This window comes from Acyrthosiphon pisum, chromosome X (genome assembly GCF_005508785.2).
Source record: "Acyrthosiphon pisum isolate AL4f chromosome X, pea_aphid_22Mar2018_4r6ur, whole genome shotgun sequence".
In the NCBI taxonomy this organism is placed as follows: domain Eukaryota; kingdom Metazoa; phylum Arthropoda; class Insecta; order Hemiptera; family Aphididae; genus Acyrthosiphon; species Acyrthosiphon pisum.
In genome coordinates, this window is record NC_042493.1 from 66,175,509 (window position 1) to 66,195,972 (window position 20,464).

General features: G+C 27.6%; 1 protein-coding gene across 1 annotated transcript in view; it reads right to left on the bottom strand.

Annotated features, from left to right (window-relative positions):
- Positions 1-294: 294 nt before the first annotated feature.
- The window catches only part of LOC100165020, a 49,247-nt gene continuing 29,077 nt past the window's right edge, over positions 295-20,464 (bottom strand). Inside the window, exons 5-6 of the mRNA XM_001951206.5 lie at positions 19,963-19,986; positions 295-1,077 (exon numbers count right to left, since the gene is read on the bottom strand). Of these exons, the coding sequence (XP_001951241.2) occupies positions 995-1,077; positions 19,963-19,986 (107 nt within the window). The 3' untranslated portion in view covers positions 295-994. The remainder of the gene's footprint in view (positions 1,078-19,962; positions 19,987-20,464) is intronic.

The following is a 20,464-nucleotide window of genomic DNA, read 5'->3' on the forward strand; positions in this document are numbered from 1 at the left end:
CATACCACACCTGAAGGAAAAGCGAAACCATAAATTATCACATTATTAATGCAAATGTAAATAAATAACTAAAACAGTCGTGATTCTTAATCTACACCTTTATAATATAAAATAAATATTTAAGGTGTTTATAATTATATGTATTTTTTACTATAATATTATGTTATCTACATAAGTGGTACTATAGGTAGTTCACATTGAGTATAGATTAATTATTGTATTTATAATTTTGTTTTTTGCTTTTTAACAATAAAGGCATAGAATTATTATCTTAATTTTGAATGTTTTTTTTTTTCAAATATTGTTTGACTAACTTAACTTAAGTATTAAAAATGTAATTTAAAATGATTTCCTTCTAGTAAATTACAAAAAAAAGTAAAAAATACAATTCAGAGAGTAATAATGAATCCTTTAAACATAAACGTAATTTAATTTAAAAAAAAATTAATACTGTTTAAATTACACATTGACAAAAAGATAACTACGAAAAAATTGATAAAGATATCATTAAAAGTAATTTTAAAATTAAATTAATTCAAAATGTTCGTGAAATCAAATGTAAAATGTGCGTTTAAACGTAAAATCCCATAGCATTGTTATAAGTTAATAATTTATTACCTCCTTGTTGTATATGAACATAAAAAAAATATCAATCAAGTTTCATTTGCAATATAATGATCCTGCCTTAACTTAAAATGTATTAATGTATGGTTTCATTGAATTTATTTTGACAGCTTATAATTCTTTGAGAAAAAAAAGTTTATAATCTAAATATAAAAACTTAAATTTTTTGTACGTATAACCTGTAAATAATTAAAGAAGTTTGTCATATAACGCATACATAATTTAACGACGTCGTTACATTTGTCTTATATATTTATAAGTAATGTATAATTTCCGGGTAATAATTATTTAAACGAGACTGTAATTAATCGTTGCAACTCTCATGAGAATCAATGAATACTAAACAATAATGATATGATTATGAATTTCTTCAGTGTGTAATGACAATAAATAACCATACGATAGTTGTAAATTTTAGCATCTGAGACAATTTTCTTGACCATGCAGCATTTTCTGAAAAAAAAAACAAACAAAAATTAATTATTTAAAATAGATTATAAACAAATACAAGTGTATACAATTATAAATTTATATTTTAATGTTGTAGGTAAGTACAGCAGTTGTGGTTTAAAAATGTTTACCATTATATGAATACATATTAGTACCTACTCGTATATTACACTTAGGCAATTTTTTATATAACTTTATTTGTGTACCGAATAAACTCTAAATTACGTTTTAAATTGACATAATCATATAATATTATTCTAGTATAGTTATCTTGACGTTTAATCGATAAAGAAGTTTGTTGGAAGTTGAAAATTAGTTAGAGCAATAGTTTTTACTTTTTACAAATGTATATTTTAGAAACTAGTTGTATTAAAAATAAAAAACAACATAATAATTTATAAATCTTTGAACAGTAATAAATAAGCATGATTCAAATTGTTAAGAGTTTTCAAGAACTTCATATAAGTTATAGTCTTCAAATAAATTATTTTCTGTAGCGGTGGAACTAGCTTAGTATATAAGATATTTTATTAAGTAAATAATATGTCTCACTAAACATTTACGTCCATGCACAGAACTCCTTTAGTAAAAAACGAAATAATTTTTCAGGAAAATGTTTAAACTAAGAACCTCAAAGTAATAATATACTCGGGTTTGTATTAATATTTTTCTGTGTCATTTTTTATCTCATATGAATGGCAAACGTTTGGCTAAATAGTATATATTTTTTTTATTTATCAACTATATTGCCGATCAATTATTAATAATATGTAGGTACCTAGGTTTATGGAATTTGTTTTATATTTAAATATAAATATATAATCATTTTTTTATATTTGAATTTATTTTATTAGCTGTTGACTACAACATGTCTATTAATTATTATTTAAAAAAAAGAAAAAAAGTAATAATTGTAATTTATTTAATAAAAATAAAAATATCTACAGATGGTTATTTGAACTTACTTAAAATAATTTTGCATCAATATTTAATAACTTTTGTATATAATTTACAATACAAGCTACCTAGCTTATATTTGTTGAGATTCGATATGATTGATTACATACCTATTTATATGCTCAACCGACAACTACTAATAATACTGTGGTAACGAATGCCTATATATTTTAACTTATAAGTCATTATTAGTAAATAGTAATATAAAATAATATAATATAATGAGATCAATAAAACTATTAGTATTCTAATGTTTTCATTTTATTTTTAAAATATTGTTTGAAAATAAAAATAAAACTTAGAGCTAAAAAATTAAATTAAAGAAGTGACTTTTCAATTAATAATTCAATGTAGTATAATAAATATAGTTATTACGTTTAAGTGTTAATTCCATTAAAATAATTTATGCGTCACTTGGTCGACTAAATTATAATTATAACTATTAAAAATGGAAGGCTGGAATATGTTTGTCTTTTAGAAAACCAAAATATATATATATATCACTAAATATGCATCATCTCCAACTAATCTGCATAATTATTTGGTGATTTTAGAACAATAATAATTTGTTTCGTCAAAATTCTAAACAAAAAATAAGTCTACGCTACCGATGACACAGAAATAGATATTAATGTTCCTTCATGAGATTGCTTCATTTTAAAATTAACAAAATTGAACGGCAACTCTTTCGTTAAAACACAACAAAACTTTACCAATATCTTTTGGAAAGGTCGACTGCCTTAAACACTCCTAGAAGTATAATGGTGTAATTAGTGGCGAATGTAGGTGGGGACACTAGATGAATTCATTGTTCACCCTTTCACTTTTATCATGAAAATAATGAGTATGCATTCCAGTCAACTCATTCTTTGGAGAAAAAAAAGAAGTTTTGTTCAAAACAAATTTAATTTCCAATGTAAATTAAAAAGGCAGAGCGTAAAGACATGGACATACGACGACGTGTTTTTTTTTTCAGTGATGTAATGAAAACTCTGTAAAGAACCAAGTGGGTCAGCAACAGAATAAACTTTTTTGTCGTTTTACACGCATTAATCAACCAACAGAATTACTTTTACTACCTAAAGAACTTGTATTGGAAAAACATTTTAAAATGACCGCAAAACGATAAAACAACAGATGTTTATTGAATATTAATTTATCAAGTGCAATATAATCATCAAAATACTTGTCGCTTGTGACATATAATTTTAATTGGAATTCACAAGATAATATTGATATAATAGCTGGTATATTCTTTAGCCAAATTTTGAATATTATATTTTAAAGTTTAAACGGAGAATAAAGTCTATACTCGAAATGTAGAAAAACACGTTTAGGAGATAGTTATTTTATTATTAAATCGATAATATAATATTATCATAACTATAAACGAGTATGAAATTTTTATTAGATGCACATGTTAAAACTCTAAGTGATTCCATGAATGAATTTGATTAACAATAATGTGTGTTTTTATTAAAGCAATTGTGATTTGTTTTGTGTCTGTTATCAGATTTTTAAAATGCTATTCAATCTTCAACTCTGAGGTTCAACACTTTTACGCAAAATTGTTTTTTACATAATCCTGTTAAATTCGTTTTATGTAATACAATAATGAATACCCAACTGCAGAGATTTAAACTTTTCCCAAAATATTTATATTAAGATACATTTTCTAGACGAAATATTTAATTCAAAAAATATTTTTTAGACTTATTTTAAGATAAATATTATAGAAATATATTGGTATTTGAAATTTTTGAATTTTCTTCGTTTTTTTTATAAACGTTTTATGTTGAAACATTCTATGCTTATTGAATAAGGTTAGAAATGTAAAACCAGCTTCCTAATAAGTTTTACTTATAGCAATTTATTTAAAAAGTATCCAATATACATTAAAACAGGTTTAATTTATATAAGCGTATAAACTTTTAAAGTTCAAATTCAAAGTTCACATTTTCCAAATTTACAAAAATATGTGAATTCTTTTGTAGTTAAAAATGTATATAACATTTTACATTTTATAATAGCTAATAGGATTGAAAATGTAATACAATTTTTATCATCAGTTGTTATCTTATATTATATAAAACAAATATTTAAAAAAATAAATTTGCATACATTTTAAGTTTAAATTTTCACGGAATTGAATGCATATAAATAGGTAAAGCTTTTAGTTATTTTATAGCAATTAAAAAAATATTATTCGTATGGGCTTAAAACTTTTTCGACATTACGTATTCTGTTATTTACTAAATACAAATACTACTTTTATACAATAGTATTTTCAAAATATTTAGATTAAATTAAGCTATTTATCTCACAAATTTATTTACACCATTCAGTATACGTATACTCATTTATAACTTATAAGTTTATAATATAACATCTAGTAATACGTATAGTGTATGAAATGATATTGTAATAAATGTCACTATACAATTTGATTTGTTTTTGTCAAAAATTAGTTGAATAACCTACCGTATATTACCTACTAATATCAATGTACGTATAAGATAAAATATTAAAATATCCAGCTATTATAAGTTTTTGGAATGAGATGGTGAGCAAATATTATTATTACACGCGTTATTTATGAAATATAGAGTGTATAAAAATACAACAACAAATACAAATATTAGCAAAGAAAAAGAACGAGAAAACCGAAAAACATGTGTTTAAGTTTGCCCCAAATCTAAATAATAATAACGATATAATTTATTAAAATACAAATAGATGGGGTAAAAACTGCACTAGCGACTAAGCTCGCGGTGAAGTTTGTTACTTGTAAGCACTTATTTTATATTAATAATGATCGAATTACATGCCAGAGTTCGTCCAAATATCGATTTCAATGAAAATAACTCACAACGTCATCATATTTGAATAATAAAGTACTCATGTTATACGTTATAGCCAAAATAAAATAAATATTTTTGATTAAAAATAATTGATTATAATATATTAGTATATTACTGTGTTATTTTTTCATTATTTGCCCAAATAAAATTAATTTTTTGAACCTGTGGTATATTATATTATTATTAAGTACGAAAATCGCAACTAAGTACATCCGTGTTGAAGAACATTAAAATAAAGAAAATTTTACATTCACTACCATTGTATTGAATATAACGTATACTGTATTACTGTCTGAGTATAGTTAGTTAGAAATGTTAGAAACGTAACAATAAATACCTACCTAATAAGTATTTGTATTATAACTTAAGAAAAAATTATATAAGTTTCTTAAGCAGGTAGACACTTTCAGGATCTTAACATACTCAGAGTGGTATGAAATGTATGAATTTAAGCTGAGAATGACGCATAATACTTTTATCATAACTATAAAAATGAATAAATCAAAAGTTATCAAAATTAGTTTTCTCTGAAGATACAAAAAGGTCACTATAAATATGATTAAAAATGACGACATAAGTGGCCCAATAATAAGACCAAACGTCGAATACGATTTTATCAATTTGAGTTCCATGCTTATCTATTTAGATTTTACGAATCACTACATTCAAGGTTCTTATTTCTGTTTATTATAAAAATCAACAGAATAATATGTACTTCGTCGAAAATATTTTTTTACATAATTTAAATGATAGAAGGTTGAATATTTTAAAATCATATTAAATTTGCTGAATGGAGGTAGGATACTATAATTGTATATAAAGAACACTATTTTTTTTTATCCATTATGTACAAAACTAGTAAAGATTTTTTCAACTGTACAATTTAGCAAGCTAATTTTAATCGGCAATAATTACTTTAGTCTGCGATGTTTTTGAACTATGCAGGGTATTTAGTATTGTTTTCACTAAATTCGAATATAAAGGATACTAGAACCATTACAATATTACAATTTTAGCTGAATTGTCAGTTATTAACGAAATTGAAACTATTTTAGCTACATAAAATGTAATACATTTTCGATTAAATGTTCTTGTTTATCTTACGCAGTAAATATATAAGTATACAAACAAAACAAAATAGGTAGGTACACTTAACCAAATTATCTTTTTTTTCTTTTTAGAAGTTTCAATAAAATACGTTAATGTTAAAAACATTTCGTACACACAAATTTCGAATCAACGGATCGCTATAGCAGTAAATGTAATAGAAAAAAAAGTGGACCCATTATTGAGTGAAAAACTACTTTAAAAAAAATATTCCGAAACTACTTTACACATTCTTGAGGGTGCGTAATTTCTGTACCTACTCGGCATAAGAACAATGGACACGAAATCAATAACGTCTTCACCACAGTAAACAATTTGAATTCAAAAAATCTTATATATATATATATATATATATATATATATACATATAATACACATATTACATATTGTGTAGTATATATTTTATATATAAAGTATACCTATGTGTATTGTGTATAGTGTATGTATATATATATATATATATACATAATAATTGAGTAAAGTGAAGAGTAATGAAAGCCTTTGATGTGTACCGTTCTCATGCGGTCGGTTCCTTTGACGTGATACTTTGCGCTGACCCAATTGTACACTCAGAAAAAGTTTCCAACTTCGCACAAGGCCATTAATATTTAAAAAAAATATATATATATATGTAAAAAATTATATATAATGTATATTATGTAATGTAAAAAACGAAAAACTTTCGTGGCAATACTATTATTTGTATAAAATAAAAACAAACGTTCAAAACTATATTTAACGGCGTGTGTCCTACACCAATGCCACAACTATCGTATCACCTGCACCACTAGTATGACAACCATTGGGAGGGGGGGGGGAGCTAAAATATTTGAGTTAACAAAAATATACGGGCGGATGATTACTACGAAGTACATTTTAGTTTTTACTATATTATTTAAGCCTTATATTGTTGTAATGATTAAAAATTGGTTATTCGGGAACCACGGTGTATAAGAGCTAGGAGAACGACGTTCAACAGTCGTCAAAATCTCTAGAAAAAAATCTTTTATTTTTTTGTTATAGGTTCTCTTAATTTTATTTCACCTATCAACATTAATTCTAAACCAAGAATGATTTTTTTTCGATTTATTTATTTGTGAAGATTAAGTGAATATTTTGATGGTTTAAAGTCATGAATACTTACATATTATGTACCTAACTTTAAAAATAAACTTACTGAACTTGTTATACTAGACTACCAAGTAGGTAGGTATAGGCACCATAGACTATGATTATTATCTATTGAAATTATTTTTACTATTTTAAATTAAGTTTCCAATCTCTTTCTTACTATATTCGTTAACATTCGGCACTCTGTACAACATTGAAGTTAATTTAATTGTTGTATTTTTCCCGATATTTATTTTTGTAACACTTATTTATCCTACGCATATAAGTGAACTATATGTTGGTCTCATACTCTCATTTGTCTTACGGATATTCTTTGCTCAATTTAAAAATAATCCTTCAATATTGCTGATCATCTCCTGCTGTAGTGCTGTTAAATTTAAACAAATTCATAGAGAAAATTTCCATCTATTTAAGTAATTCAAGAATTTGAAAATAATTTCTAATTCAAAAGTAAAACTTTAACATATACCCGAACATTTTTATATCAAATATTATTGATGATATAAAATTTAATGTGTGATTTCTAATTTTAAAAATACATCTAATAAATTGGCATTAAATACATATTGATAGGATCAATGTGTAATAGATTATGTAGGTATGTTACATTACAATTTATTTGAACATTTAAGAAAAATGTCTATAGCTTGTTTGATAATTTAGTTTGGAAATTTCTGACAGTCTGAAGTTTTAACATCACTAGCCTATATATTAGCTTAAATAGTTAACTTTGTTCGTAATCTATCCTTATATTTCAGTAAAAATGTGTTTATTTTATTTTCATTAATTGATAAGCTGTAGTATTTTGTGATATAAGCTAAAAATAATACACCTAAAATACAGTACTTAGAGGTAAATATAATTTTAATATTCTGATAATCATGTTAATTTTAAAAAGGTGGATGGTCGTGGTTATATCTAATAATTACTTAATAGTGAAGTTTTCAAGATAATTATATAGGTACTAACATATTTGTATTTATTGCATAATATTGTATGTTTATACTCTTATACATAATTTTGATCTAATTAGATATAAGTGGAAAATGTTATAACTTTCAGGTTATTTTTTTTAAGTTTTACAAGTTGTTATATATTTTGTATCTCTTATTTTATATTTATATATATATTTATTATAATAATATGTTAAGTGTTGACCAAAATTATAAAATAATTAGTAAAATAATTTGTTATGTGGCACTTAAATAGTAAATTATTGTGAAATAAATTTAATAAAGAAACCTCTTATAAAATAAATAATACATTTCTATTGTGGTTGTTTTTATCAATTATGGGTATAAGACAATATTATGCAAGTTTATCGTAATGGACATGTATGTTTCAGAATACCATATTTAAAGTAGGTATAATACAGAGCATCTCGAACAGAGGCAAATATAAATTGATTCTCCTATGGGAGGATGGAAGGATTTTTCAATCTGTGAACATTTTTTTTCTCATATACTCATACACATTATTACATTTACTTATTGTTCAATATGTTTATGAACAGATTGTGCAGTAAAAAAAATATACATCATAAACTATTATGTTACTAAGAATAATAATTTGTTTATAAAATCATATTGGTATAAATAAAAATTGTAAAATAGACATATTTATATTTTTTCTAGATTCTATTTAGTATACTAGCATGCATATAGTTTAAACATTTAATATACCCATGTCGATTAACATATATTTATATAATATTTTATATGATTATTAATAACCACTACCTATAGAAATTTGTTAATTACTTAAGAAATTGTATCTTTATTTTATGGGCAACCCAATAATTGTTCGCACCGGGCATCACAAAACTTAGTTGAAGCACTGTACAACACGCGACCATATTATTTATTTATTCACTCTTAGAGTTATTCAGATATGGTGAAGAAAATGAACTAGTAAATAGTTGATCATTAAAATAATTTAAAAACATCAAACAAATTTCACAAGCACAGAGCCAGCCAATATTCGTAGCAGAAAATTTAGGAAAAAGTATTAGAGATGTGCAGTTGTCATTTTTACAACAGTATTAAAATTAAAATCAACGTGAATTCTGTAGTCTATGATGATTGAAAGTGATGCACGAAAAGAGGATTCGTTATCCTAATTAACATTATTATCCATTTTAAAATGTTTATATAATATTATGTCTTGTATTAAAAAATTAAATAAAGCCGGCGACATTAAAACCATTTTTTTTTTAATCCTGCTAATAAGTTTCACTTAAAAATTCATGATTATTTTTAGCCTAAAAAAAGTAATTACTAATTAGTAATCATTATTTTGTAAATTGAGTTATTGTACCTATATGATGTATGGCTGTATACGAGTAGTGAGCTACTAAATGGTTTTGCACATTTTTTTTAAAACGTTTTAAGGGTTTTTATAACTATACATTTTATGCAAGGTAACTAGTACATCATATTATAATATATATTTGCTTTACTATAATTGAAAACACATTGTACATGATGGTACAAATGCTCAATGTATAGATGGTAGGCAACGTTGGGCATTAAGAGTTAAAAAGTTAAAAGTTAAGTTACTTTTAATTAAATTACAAAAAACAAAACGAGTGGGTACTATTTTTAAAGTAGCTTCTAACTCTTAACGAGTTACATTATTTTCTTTTCTATACTGTTAATAATCAGTTCATTTGTTTTATAGTTACGTTAAGCTAATTTTGTTGCTAATAATTAAACCGTAATTATAAATATTATACTATACATATATAGCTATTTATGCATATTGTACAAATTGTTTCTTTATAAAAAAAATAAAAATAATAACCGTAATCATTATTATGTAATACCTATATGTAACCTTTATTTTTAGTAAAATTCTGGATGAAATAGGGATCAAAATAACGTGTATAAATATCACTTTTTAAAAATGTCTATGGAAAATCACAATGTCACCCATAAATATTTATTTAAAATCGCTCAACAATTACATAAGTTACAAAAATTCTGTGAACATAACTCAGTTCGACGTTCACAAAGAATTTGATGCAATGATATCTAAAAACTAAGTCAACCCAAAAATTCACCTAAATGGTGACTAGGTAGGTACTTCTGCTAGTTCCATTCTATTATTTTCTGTTATTTTTTCATCAGTTTCGTTTATAGGTACCTATTATACTAGGTATTAATTTCGGTTTTGTGTACATACATTTATATAATTATTGGTTTTTGTGCTTTGGCATGGATTATAAAATATATCCAATTTACGAGTTAAAAAAAGTAAAGTAACTCTTAACTCTAACATTTATTTACATTTATCTATACTAACTCAACAAGTTAAACAATTAGTTAGCTTGCACCGCCTCACAGTCTTGGACTACTGTGGTATTTTAGATTTAACAGAACTAAAAAGTACTCAGCAGTTTTTGAATACAGATTTATACCTATATTCAAGGGAAAATAATAATATATTAATTACCACTATTGCATTAACCGTATTATACCATATTATATTGCTGATTTATTGTACCCTTAGTGAGCATAAAGGTATAATATTTCCCCACGCTTTTTTCCGACAGTAAAAAATAAAAGTATACTTTTCCCAGAATGTATATAAGCACCCCAACGCATACATTATAATATTATAACTATCATAAAATCTGTGGATTTTTTTTTCATCTATTCTATAAAAGGTTAAAAACAAAATATATTATGATCATACTAGATCGAATGTATACCTACTAGTAGTATATCTGACCGAACAAATAATTGAACTATTGAACAATATAAAATTTGTTCTCATAATATTATCTTCGGCAAAACCAATATTTTTTCAATCATTTTTCTGGTCGGAATCTAAGCTAACGTATATAATTGAAGGAAAAATAATATGTCATCGTCCGGTTTATTAACTCAATAGTTTGTTCGCGTCTGTCGTGCATTATATAGTCATTTCGAGGAGGAGTTGAGCAAAAAACAATATGCATTGGTATTACTATCAAGTATTCAGGTCTATTTAAAATTTAAATGGCGAATAGAGGGTACCTATAAGAATATGACCTTCATCGTCAATATTTATTTTTTTGAGCTTCGCCATCATACCGTGTAAGCAAATAATAATTATTAACTAAAATGTTATAATTGTATTACGTTGTCGCAACTAGGTGTTAATGTGTGATAGTAAGTTAATACCCCTCATATTCTTAATTAAATTTAGATGTAATAAATTTCTATTTTTTAACAAAATTTTTAGTCTAAACTCCAACACCAATTTATCAAGAATTTAAGCAGTGTAAAAGTTGTATAACAAAATATTTTATCTCAAATAAAAAATAAATATTTTAAATAAAAACATTAATTAGGTATATTTTTTTTAGGACGTACCTATATACATTAAGTACATTTCTTATATTTTTTCTTAACGCCTACACTTGAAATAACAAAATATAAAATAATATACCTAGCTTAATAATAAAATATGTATTATTATATTTAATATGAAAAAGTTATACCATTCATTACCTATACCTACTTAATCAAACGTGATGTGAAACAGTGAAATGCGATAAAAGAAATGTAATTTGTTAAGGTGGTACTATGTATAATTGTATTCAAAAACTGCATACAAGATAGTATTATCAAACTGATAAATATTTAATAAAATATCTTGAAAACATTAAAATAGTAACATATTAAAAAAATGAATTACCTATTATATTAGAAAAAAATTATTACAATTTAACCTAAAGGCTTGAGCGCGTAGCATCTGTGTACCTTTAGAAGAGTTGACGCTGTAAGTGTGGACAGAATTAACTAAGAGGGGGGCCGAGTTCCTTTGCACCCCCCCCCCCTTCTCCACTTTAACTCCTGATTATTATAGGCATCAGTGTCATTGCTGGCATTATAACCGTGGACGCAGACGTATGCTTAAATGTTTTATGAACAGTCGGCCGGAAACGCGAAACATGAATCATTTATCTCGTCGTGTAACGCTCGCTCGCGGGCAGACTCCCCTGAGAATCTGTTCGCTTGAACTAGGTATATATGTTTAATATAATATGTGCGAATCAGGCGTTTCGGTGATACGATAATGACGTCATAAAGTTAATCGAAATCGATAATGTGCAGGAATGGCAATTATTAACCACAGACAGAATTAACGAATAACGGTAAACGTAATAATATTATTTAGGTATGTCCTACTGCAATCGTATGCGATTTCTTAGCCTTAATTTTGGTATTTTTTGCTTTTTTTTTTAGACAAAACTACTGTGAACTGATACGCATGCTTTGAAAATGTATAAACGATGATGTCTTACTCAGAAATAATCGAAATCACATGATCGCTCGCTTCCCCGCCTTTCGGCAACAGCCAACCCGAATATACGATCTGATATTTACAAAATAAAACCTAAGATATACTTAAACTTCTGTATTATAAGCGTAGCTATGTGATTGGATATTTATAGACAAAATGCAATATAATATATCTATATATTAATTGAAAATACAAGACTCAGCAAATCGAAATTATTTTTCAACGAATAAAAATGTTCAGTACACCAATATTATTACATGTAAGTCAAGCGGAAACTTTCACGCGGAGCGCCCGGCGACAAACGCCCAACGGTCTGACGGTTCTATAGTGGTTTTTGCACTCGCAAACACACATACAACACACACACACACACTTATATATACAATAACATATAATATATATATGTATGTGTTATAGTCGAACAAGTTTTTGGCCGAAAATTCGTTTTTCCGCGGCGGCTGTTCCCAAGAGGGAAAAACGTTTTCCGGCAAACCCCTGCTTTTACCACGCGGCGCCTATCCACACCCCCCCACCCCCACCTCAAACTGATCATTGGGACAACGGTGTACTCTCCCACCCCAGAACGACCCGTTAACGTGATATTTTAAGTTCCTTCCGACGGGAAACTTTTACCGCTTTGACGCGTGCATCGCAACACTATACGCCTATATTATATTATTATTGTATATATAAGCCGTCCACCACGGCCGCGGTTTGCCGTTAAACAACGCCCGGCGGACTTTGTCCATACCCGTACACGTATATTTACGAATTTACGTACTGTACAGTATAGGTATATATTTTATATATTATAAAGGTGTATGCGCGCTACACATAAATGCAGTACAGTATATATCAGCAGCTGTATATAAAAGCTCTACGGAGTTAGGTATACGCCATCGCACAACCTTTTCGTGTCGTCGCGGTCAACTGTAATAAAACATCCGCGTGTGCAGACTCGACCCGGAGCAGCAGCTGACTCTCGTAGTCGTGATCCCCCGTGTTGAATGTGTAATTTGAATTCGCTATATTACGGCGTACGTCTTTAAATGGCAGCCGTCACGCCGCCTGTACGTGGTCGTTCTTAATATAATATATATATATATATATATATGTTTGCATGTAATGTTTATCGTAGTAGGTATAGTGTATACATATTATAGTAATAGGTAGACACAGCGTACACACACGATACACGCTTAGGTATATATATTTAGGCTAAAGGCTAAACGCGCCCGATAGACGTCGTCGGTCTAAAACCAGCCGGTAAGTCTCCGGAAATTAAACGGCCGCTATATGACCACCGAAAACGATAGTCGTCGACTACGCAGTCGGTATATTGCACACATATAGCCGGTAGGTTTATATAATATATATAGCACAATATAGACGGACTCGCGGTCGTACGTTTATATTATATAAATCTATATTACCTATATAATACGACGTAGGTATATAGAGTTTTAAGTGACGGCCGACAGTTTGCTATTATTATATACACATGTGTTATGTGTGCGTGTATATATTATCATATAATGTTCGTATACACGCATGAACAAACCGCGGTACACCGTTATACACATATTATTATAGACCGCGACATGTAGGTGGTACCTATGTAAGGCATATTACGGAAACCAACCAGCAAATCACACACTTTTGTGTGTGTAACCGAGACGGCGAAAAGTCAATAAAATACCTACACAATGTATATATAATATGATTTTAATGGAATTGATGTTAACCAAGTTTTTTTTTTTTTTTTTTTGTTAAATTATACGTACGAAGCCTCAAAGAAACGTCAACGTTGTATTTAATACCAACAAACAATGTCTTGCGAACGTACTGCTGCAGGTTGGTATAATATATATTATATAGGTACCTATATATAGACAATGTTAAACCGACTTCCGTTTAGATTAATATTTATGCTTACAGCGCTTTGTCTTTTAATATATACGCGTGTTTAATATAATTTTACTCCTCACGTCGAAAACTTTAGTTGTTTGGTAATTGAAGGAATTCGGTTGATTTATCTGGATTTGTAACTGAAGCGTATTGCTTTTTATTGCCAATCGTACCCATTAAATACATAAAACATTTCGGCATCTGCAGGTTTACTAATTATGTAAACTTAACTTTAGACTTGATTTAAAACAACCTGAAGTTTTCTTTTTGTAGGTATATAATATTAAAAACACGGTTGTATAATTTTAATCAAAAACATTTTCATTTTTATCGAAAAGTAATCACCGAGTATAGGCCAAGTTTTTAATCGATTTTAGGAATTCGACGACGTAAAGAAAAAGAAACTTTTTCGAGATGGTAAACTATACGATCAAAATATAAATTTATAAGTATAATATACTACTTATACACTGGCCACTAGGCATATTATATTTATATAAAGAGATTGTTAAAAGTAAAGTACCTACATTAAATTAGAATATTCAAAGTCATTGGCTACGGACAAAAATCGATATAGAGAGAAAGTGTTTGCAAAATGTATAAATAACAAAAAAAAAATAAAAAATGAAATAAAATAAAAAATCGAATTGAATATTGAAGTAGTAGGAAAAGATAAAAAGAGATGAAAAATTAAATTGTTTGAAATAACTGATCGCATTCGGTAGACGACGCGACGCCCGACTCCCGCGGTGGTGATGAGAGTGAAATAATAATAATAATAATAATAATAATAATAATAAAAATAATAATAATAATCTCGTCGTGCGAATTATATATTAATATGAAAAAAAAGGTTTAATATTATTATGCGAATAGTGAAGAAGAGAAATTTATATACTGTAACACAACAACTATTAGTATACATTATTTAGTTTACGTTCGATGAAAATTCCTTAGCGATCGTCAAATGGGATTACCTGCAACGTCGTGCAAATGCCAACGATTTTTGCGCACGTACGAGACGGCAGGCCGGTTATTATAATATACGCGTGACGTTTACATCCGCGCGGTGTTATCGAAATGTTCCTCTCCAAAATCCAAATTACCAAAACTATTTTGCAGAATTAGTTATTTAAATTCACAAATCGTTTCGACAATGCTAAGACACTTCGATAATATTATAATATAAATATACGGTGTGTTGGTGGTAGGTACTTCGCGGTAGACTACGCGCACGACGACCGCATTATGATAATACTTGCAAATAATATATTACACGCAGGTATATAGGTATATGTATCGAGGGGGCCGCGGCAGAGGAAAACGTGCGCACGTCATTTTTGCGATTTTCTTGTCGAATATCCAATTTGCATACACTTTCGAGAAAAATATCGGAGATACTCGACGGGTATAAAAGAGAGCGCCTCTCACCCCATAATATTATATTATTAGGTGCGTATTATTATTTATTATTATTATTATCATCACATATTTTGCAGTACTTTTGCGGCTATCGGCGCGGGTGTGTAGGTACTACAACAACAAAATTACGTCGTCCGCCAGCACGAAAGCCGGCCGCGCGCGTTCATTTCGTTATTGCTGTAATTATTATCGGTAAAATCGCATTATCGGAACGATAATGAAAACGCGCCGGTAATTGAATTTATACAACGCCGCCGTCGTCGACGAGTTTTTATTCGTAGCGTCGGCCGATGGGCCTCTGACGAGATGGCTGTAACGAGCACATGACACACACACACACACACACACACACGCACGCGGAATATATACCCGTGTGTGTTTGTGTTTTATTACCGAACGTGCAGGAGTAAACGCTATTGCACGTTTAAAATGCAATTTATCGAATTAAAAAAAAAAAAAAAAAGAAAACTGGTATTGTACGCCTTTTGTAGTTTTGTACGAAGAAATAAATAAGGACTTCGATGAAGTGAGCACCCACAAGGCGGAGTGCGGAACACCTAACCTTACGAAAATATTTTTCTCCCGTTCTTGTGATTCCATTATATTACTATTACCAAATCAAGTTACCCAACTATCATCGTCGTACTTACATACGTTATATTATAGATCATGACTAAATAACTAGGTATAGACACAAAAAAATCTGCAGTTTTCGTCCGGTTGGCACATCTCCGCATTATTTTACACACAAAACCATAGCTCGTGGTTCTCCATAATTCATTGGTCGGTTGTAATGTCAATAGAATATGATATAGAAGCGGAAAACTACGCGATATAGACGAGGTAAGGGTGGTGTACACATCTCAAAGTTGTGATCATACGACCTGTTTATTACTTAACCTACTATGTAGGAATTACTAAATACCTACCTATAATAATGTTTGGCATTGATTAAAATAATTAATTATATTCTATATATTCTATAGTTATATCATTGTATCAATAAGACGTTATAATATATCAAGTGCGAAGCTAAGAGGAGGTGGGGGGGGGGGGTATTGGGACAATAGCCTCTCACACGATGAGACATGATTTTTATATTCTGTTTCTTTATAATTTATTGTAGTTTTTGTATAAATATTATATTTTGTGTTTTCTAAGTTGAGTGCTAACAATCACATTTATTTTATCATATTATTGTTATCTACGTAGTACATTTATGAAGGTATCCGTACAAAATTTCGAAAGTAATAATTCAATGTAATAATAGCAAAAGTAATAATCGTAAAGTAAAAAGACTGAAAACTTAAGTAGCAAAGTAATAATCGCGAAATCCAAAGCAACGGTGGATAAATGAAAAAGCTGAAAAAGAAGTATAAAGATAATTAAAATATTACTTACGTAACTAATAACTAATAAGTAATAACTTTTACTACTCAAATATTCAATAATAATTGTGTTATATTTTAGATTCTGAATAGAACGACGAATGTATTGATTTTACAATGATGTGTGTTTTTTTTTGTGTCTGTGTACACGATAAGTAATCGAAATAATGCTTCGATTTTCAACTTCAGTATCTTGTTCGATGGGAAAGTGAATATTATTGGTGCATTGAGGAGGTTAAAATTTAAAATTCCAAATAGTTAGCAAAAGCGCCGGGAAAAACCACATACAAATTGTGGTTTTCCACAAAATCGATTTTGGTTTTTGGTTTACCTCTAAAACAAATGAACGTATACACAGGAAATTTTCACTGGTTGTTTTATTTCCATTTTCTATACACGATAATTTTCAAAATATTTTGATTTGTTTTGAACTGTTTAGGAACATTTTCGGTTTCCAATTTGATTAGTCTTTTTTTCTACAAATATCAATTAACCTTTATTTGTTAGGTAAAAAAGCTTGAAAATCTAATACAAGGCTCCTACTATATTGTTACAATGACATTTGAAAAATATTAAAAATCCTTAGTCACAGTTTTTATTTATAAGCATTTAAAGTTCAAATTTTGATAAAATACGAAAAATTCGCGAAAATTACCAAATTATTTTGAGTTGAGAATTCATAAAAAATTTTTCTTTTTAAATAAGAATTGAAAATGTAATACAAGATTATTCATAAGTTTGTCTACCTTTTTCAAAAAAGAAATGTCTACAAGCAAATCAAATTAAATTTTAATGAGCGTTTGAAGTTCATATTCTTACAATATTGGATATTTACTCGATTTCTCATGTAGCGGTTTTGTTATTTTATTGTTATTCAAAAACGAATACATGAAAATTTTTCTGAGTGTTTATATTTTCATTTTACATACACCATAAAAATTTTGAAAATATTTTGACTCTTTTTGAGCTGTTTACGGCCATTGTCAGTTTTACATTTTCTATAAATATCAATAAAATTTTGTTTGCTGGGTAAAAAAGCGTGAAAATTGAATGCAATGCTCCTGATATATTCATTAAAATAGCAGTTGAAAAATATTAAAAATACATAAGTACGATTTTTTTTTATAAGCATTTAAAGTTCGAATTTTGACAACATTTATCAAATTTAAAATTTAATAATTATTTTGTAGTTAAAAATGTATAAAATGTTCAACTTTTATAGCTAAGGATTGAAAATTTAAAACAAGGTTCAACGTAAATAGGTTATATATAAATTACTTTATTCACAATAATAGCATCATATATACTTAGTATTATTATAGGCTGACTGAACGTTTTCGCTCAGAATCGTTTTTCTCATACCTACAATGATGTTATGGATATTAAAGGATTATAGTCAATGTTATTAGTTATTATTATCAATATTATTATTATTTCATTATTTTGTTATATATGACTATTATTATAGTATTGTAGTATTAAAGATTCAAGACGAAATTTTACTATTGATGAAAAAACCTATGAGCAGAACCACCCATCCAACTACGTGCGGAAAGAAGTCTTTGAAAATATTAAGAATATTTTTTTTTTCAACAGAGAAATAAGGGAAGCACCATAAGTGCTTTGAAGTTCTATTCAGACCAAAGATCAATTCAAATTAATAAACAAAATTTAAAATACTTTTTTGTTTCAAAAATTATATAAATATTTTTATATTACATATTATATATTATTACAACTATTTTATATTTATTGTATTATATAATATATTTCTTATTACATTGTTTATAAAAATATTCTTACCAATAATTAAGAACTGAAAAGTAAAAACTACCAACAAATTATTATGTGTTTTTTTTTTTATCCCGGGACATATTATAGCATTTCATTGATATAGATTTACTAGATTTAGTAATAAACGAATTTAATAATTTAATGAATATAAGCGTCTGTTATTTCTTATTGTATACTTTAATAGTATATATATAGGTGTATTCGTAGTTCGTATGTACATTTATCCAATGTCGTTAAAATAGGTCATAAAAATCTAAGTGGCTTTATGATAATTTTTTTATCAATTTTCAGGTAAAAACTTGAGGAATCTTGTATTAAATCTTTTGTCTGTTATGAGCGTTATGGGACTGAAAATTCTTTCGAATTACTTGCAAAAATTGTCATAAGTTTGGTCTCGATTTAGAACAGGTATTTATATTAAAATTAGGTAAGAAACTGGAAAACTTCAATTTCACTAGATGTTTCTAGATAAAATTCGTATGAGTACATATTTTGCTTTGTGAAGTCATTATTTACATATGCTTATCAAACTTTATCCGTTATTGGAAATCATTTTATTGAATCTACAGTTATAACCACTTCACTTGTCTCCAACACCATAGTCGTTGATTACGTAACTGGTAAAAATATTTATCCCACTGTAGTTACCATATCGTAAGAATATAATTTAAAAACATTTTAAAAAGTAAAAATACGTATGAACCGACTAACCGAGTATGACCAAGTATATTTTAAAATGCTTTATGACGACGAAAGCGAAGATAACACTATTTTAGAAGTTTCTGATCATCCGACAGTTATAATACTTACTATAAAGTAAAGACTGTAGTCAGGATATTCAAATGAAGTATTGAAAAATTACGCACAATGAAAATAAGTTTAAAAAATGTATGATAAAATGATGCGTACTGATTACTCAATGCGGTCAAATATAGGTATAAAAAAAACCACACAACCAATTGAACTTGTATGGTGAATATTACCTATAATATCATGTTTTTATAATAATATAATGCAATAGTACATACCAGCAGACAAACTTTCGGTGTTACCTGAAAATAGAAAAAAACTATTTAAATAGGTAGCATAGGTAATAATTATAATAATAATAGTTGTATAGAGCTGAGTACGTAATGTTTCCAAATATATTAAAATACTTTTGCTACACTGATTTTACAGAAATAAAATAAAATAAAAATTATATACAAAATATAAATCATTATCATGATAAACTTTTCATATTATATTGCATTTTAATTTTAAAGTGTATGGCTAAAATTTGCACAAATCTAAGGCGCATATTGCGTGAGAATTTGATTTTTCGTTTATAAAGGTAAGACAATATCTTAACTATCTTAACTGATCGACGAGTTGTTATTTAAAACTACAACAGCGTAGTTATAAAAAAAAAGCTATATGGAGAGGACCGAATCCATGAATACTAATAAATGCAAGAGGGTGGCCACTTTCAAATTATTTTTATACGTTTCCCAGCAGAGGAAATAACTGCAAAATCCTCTGGATACTTTC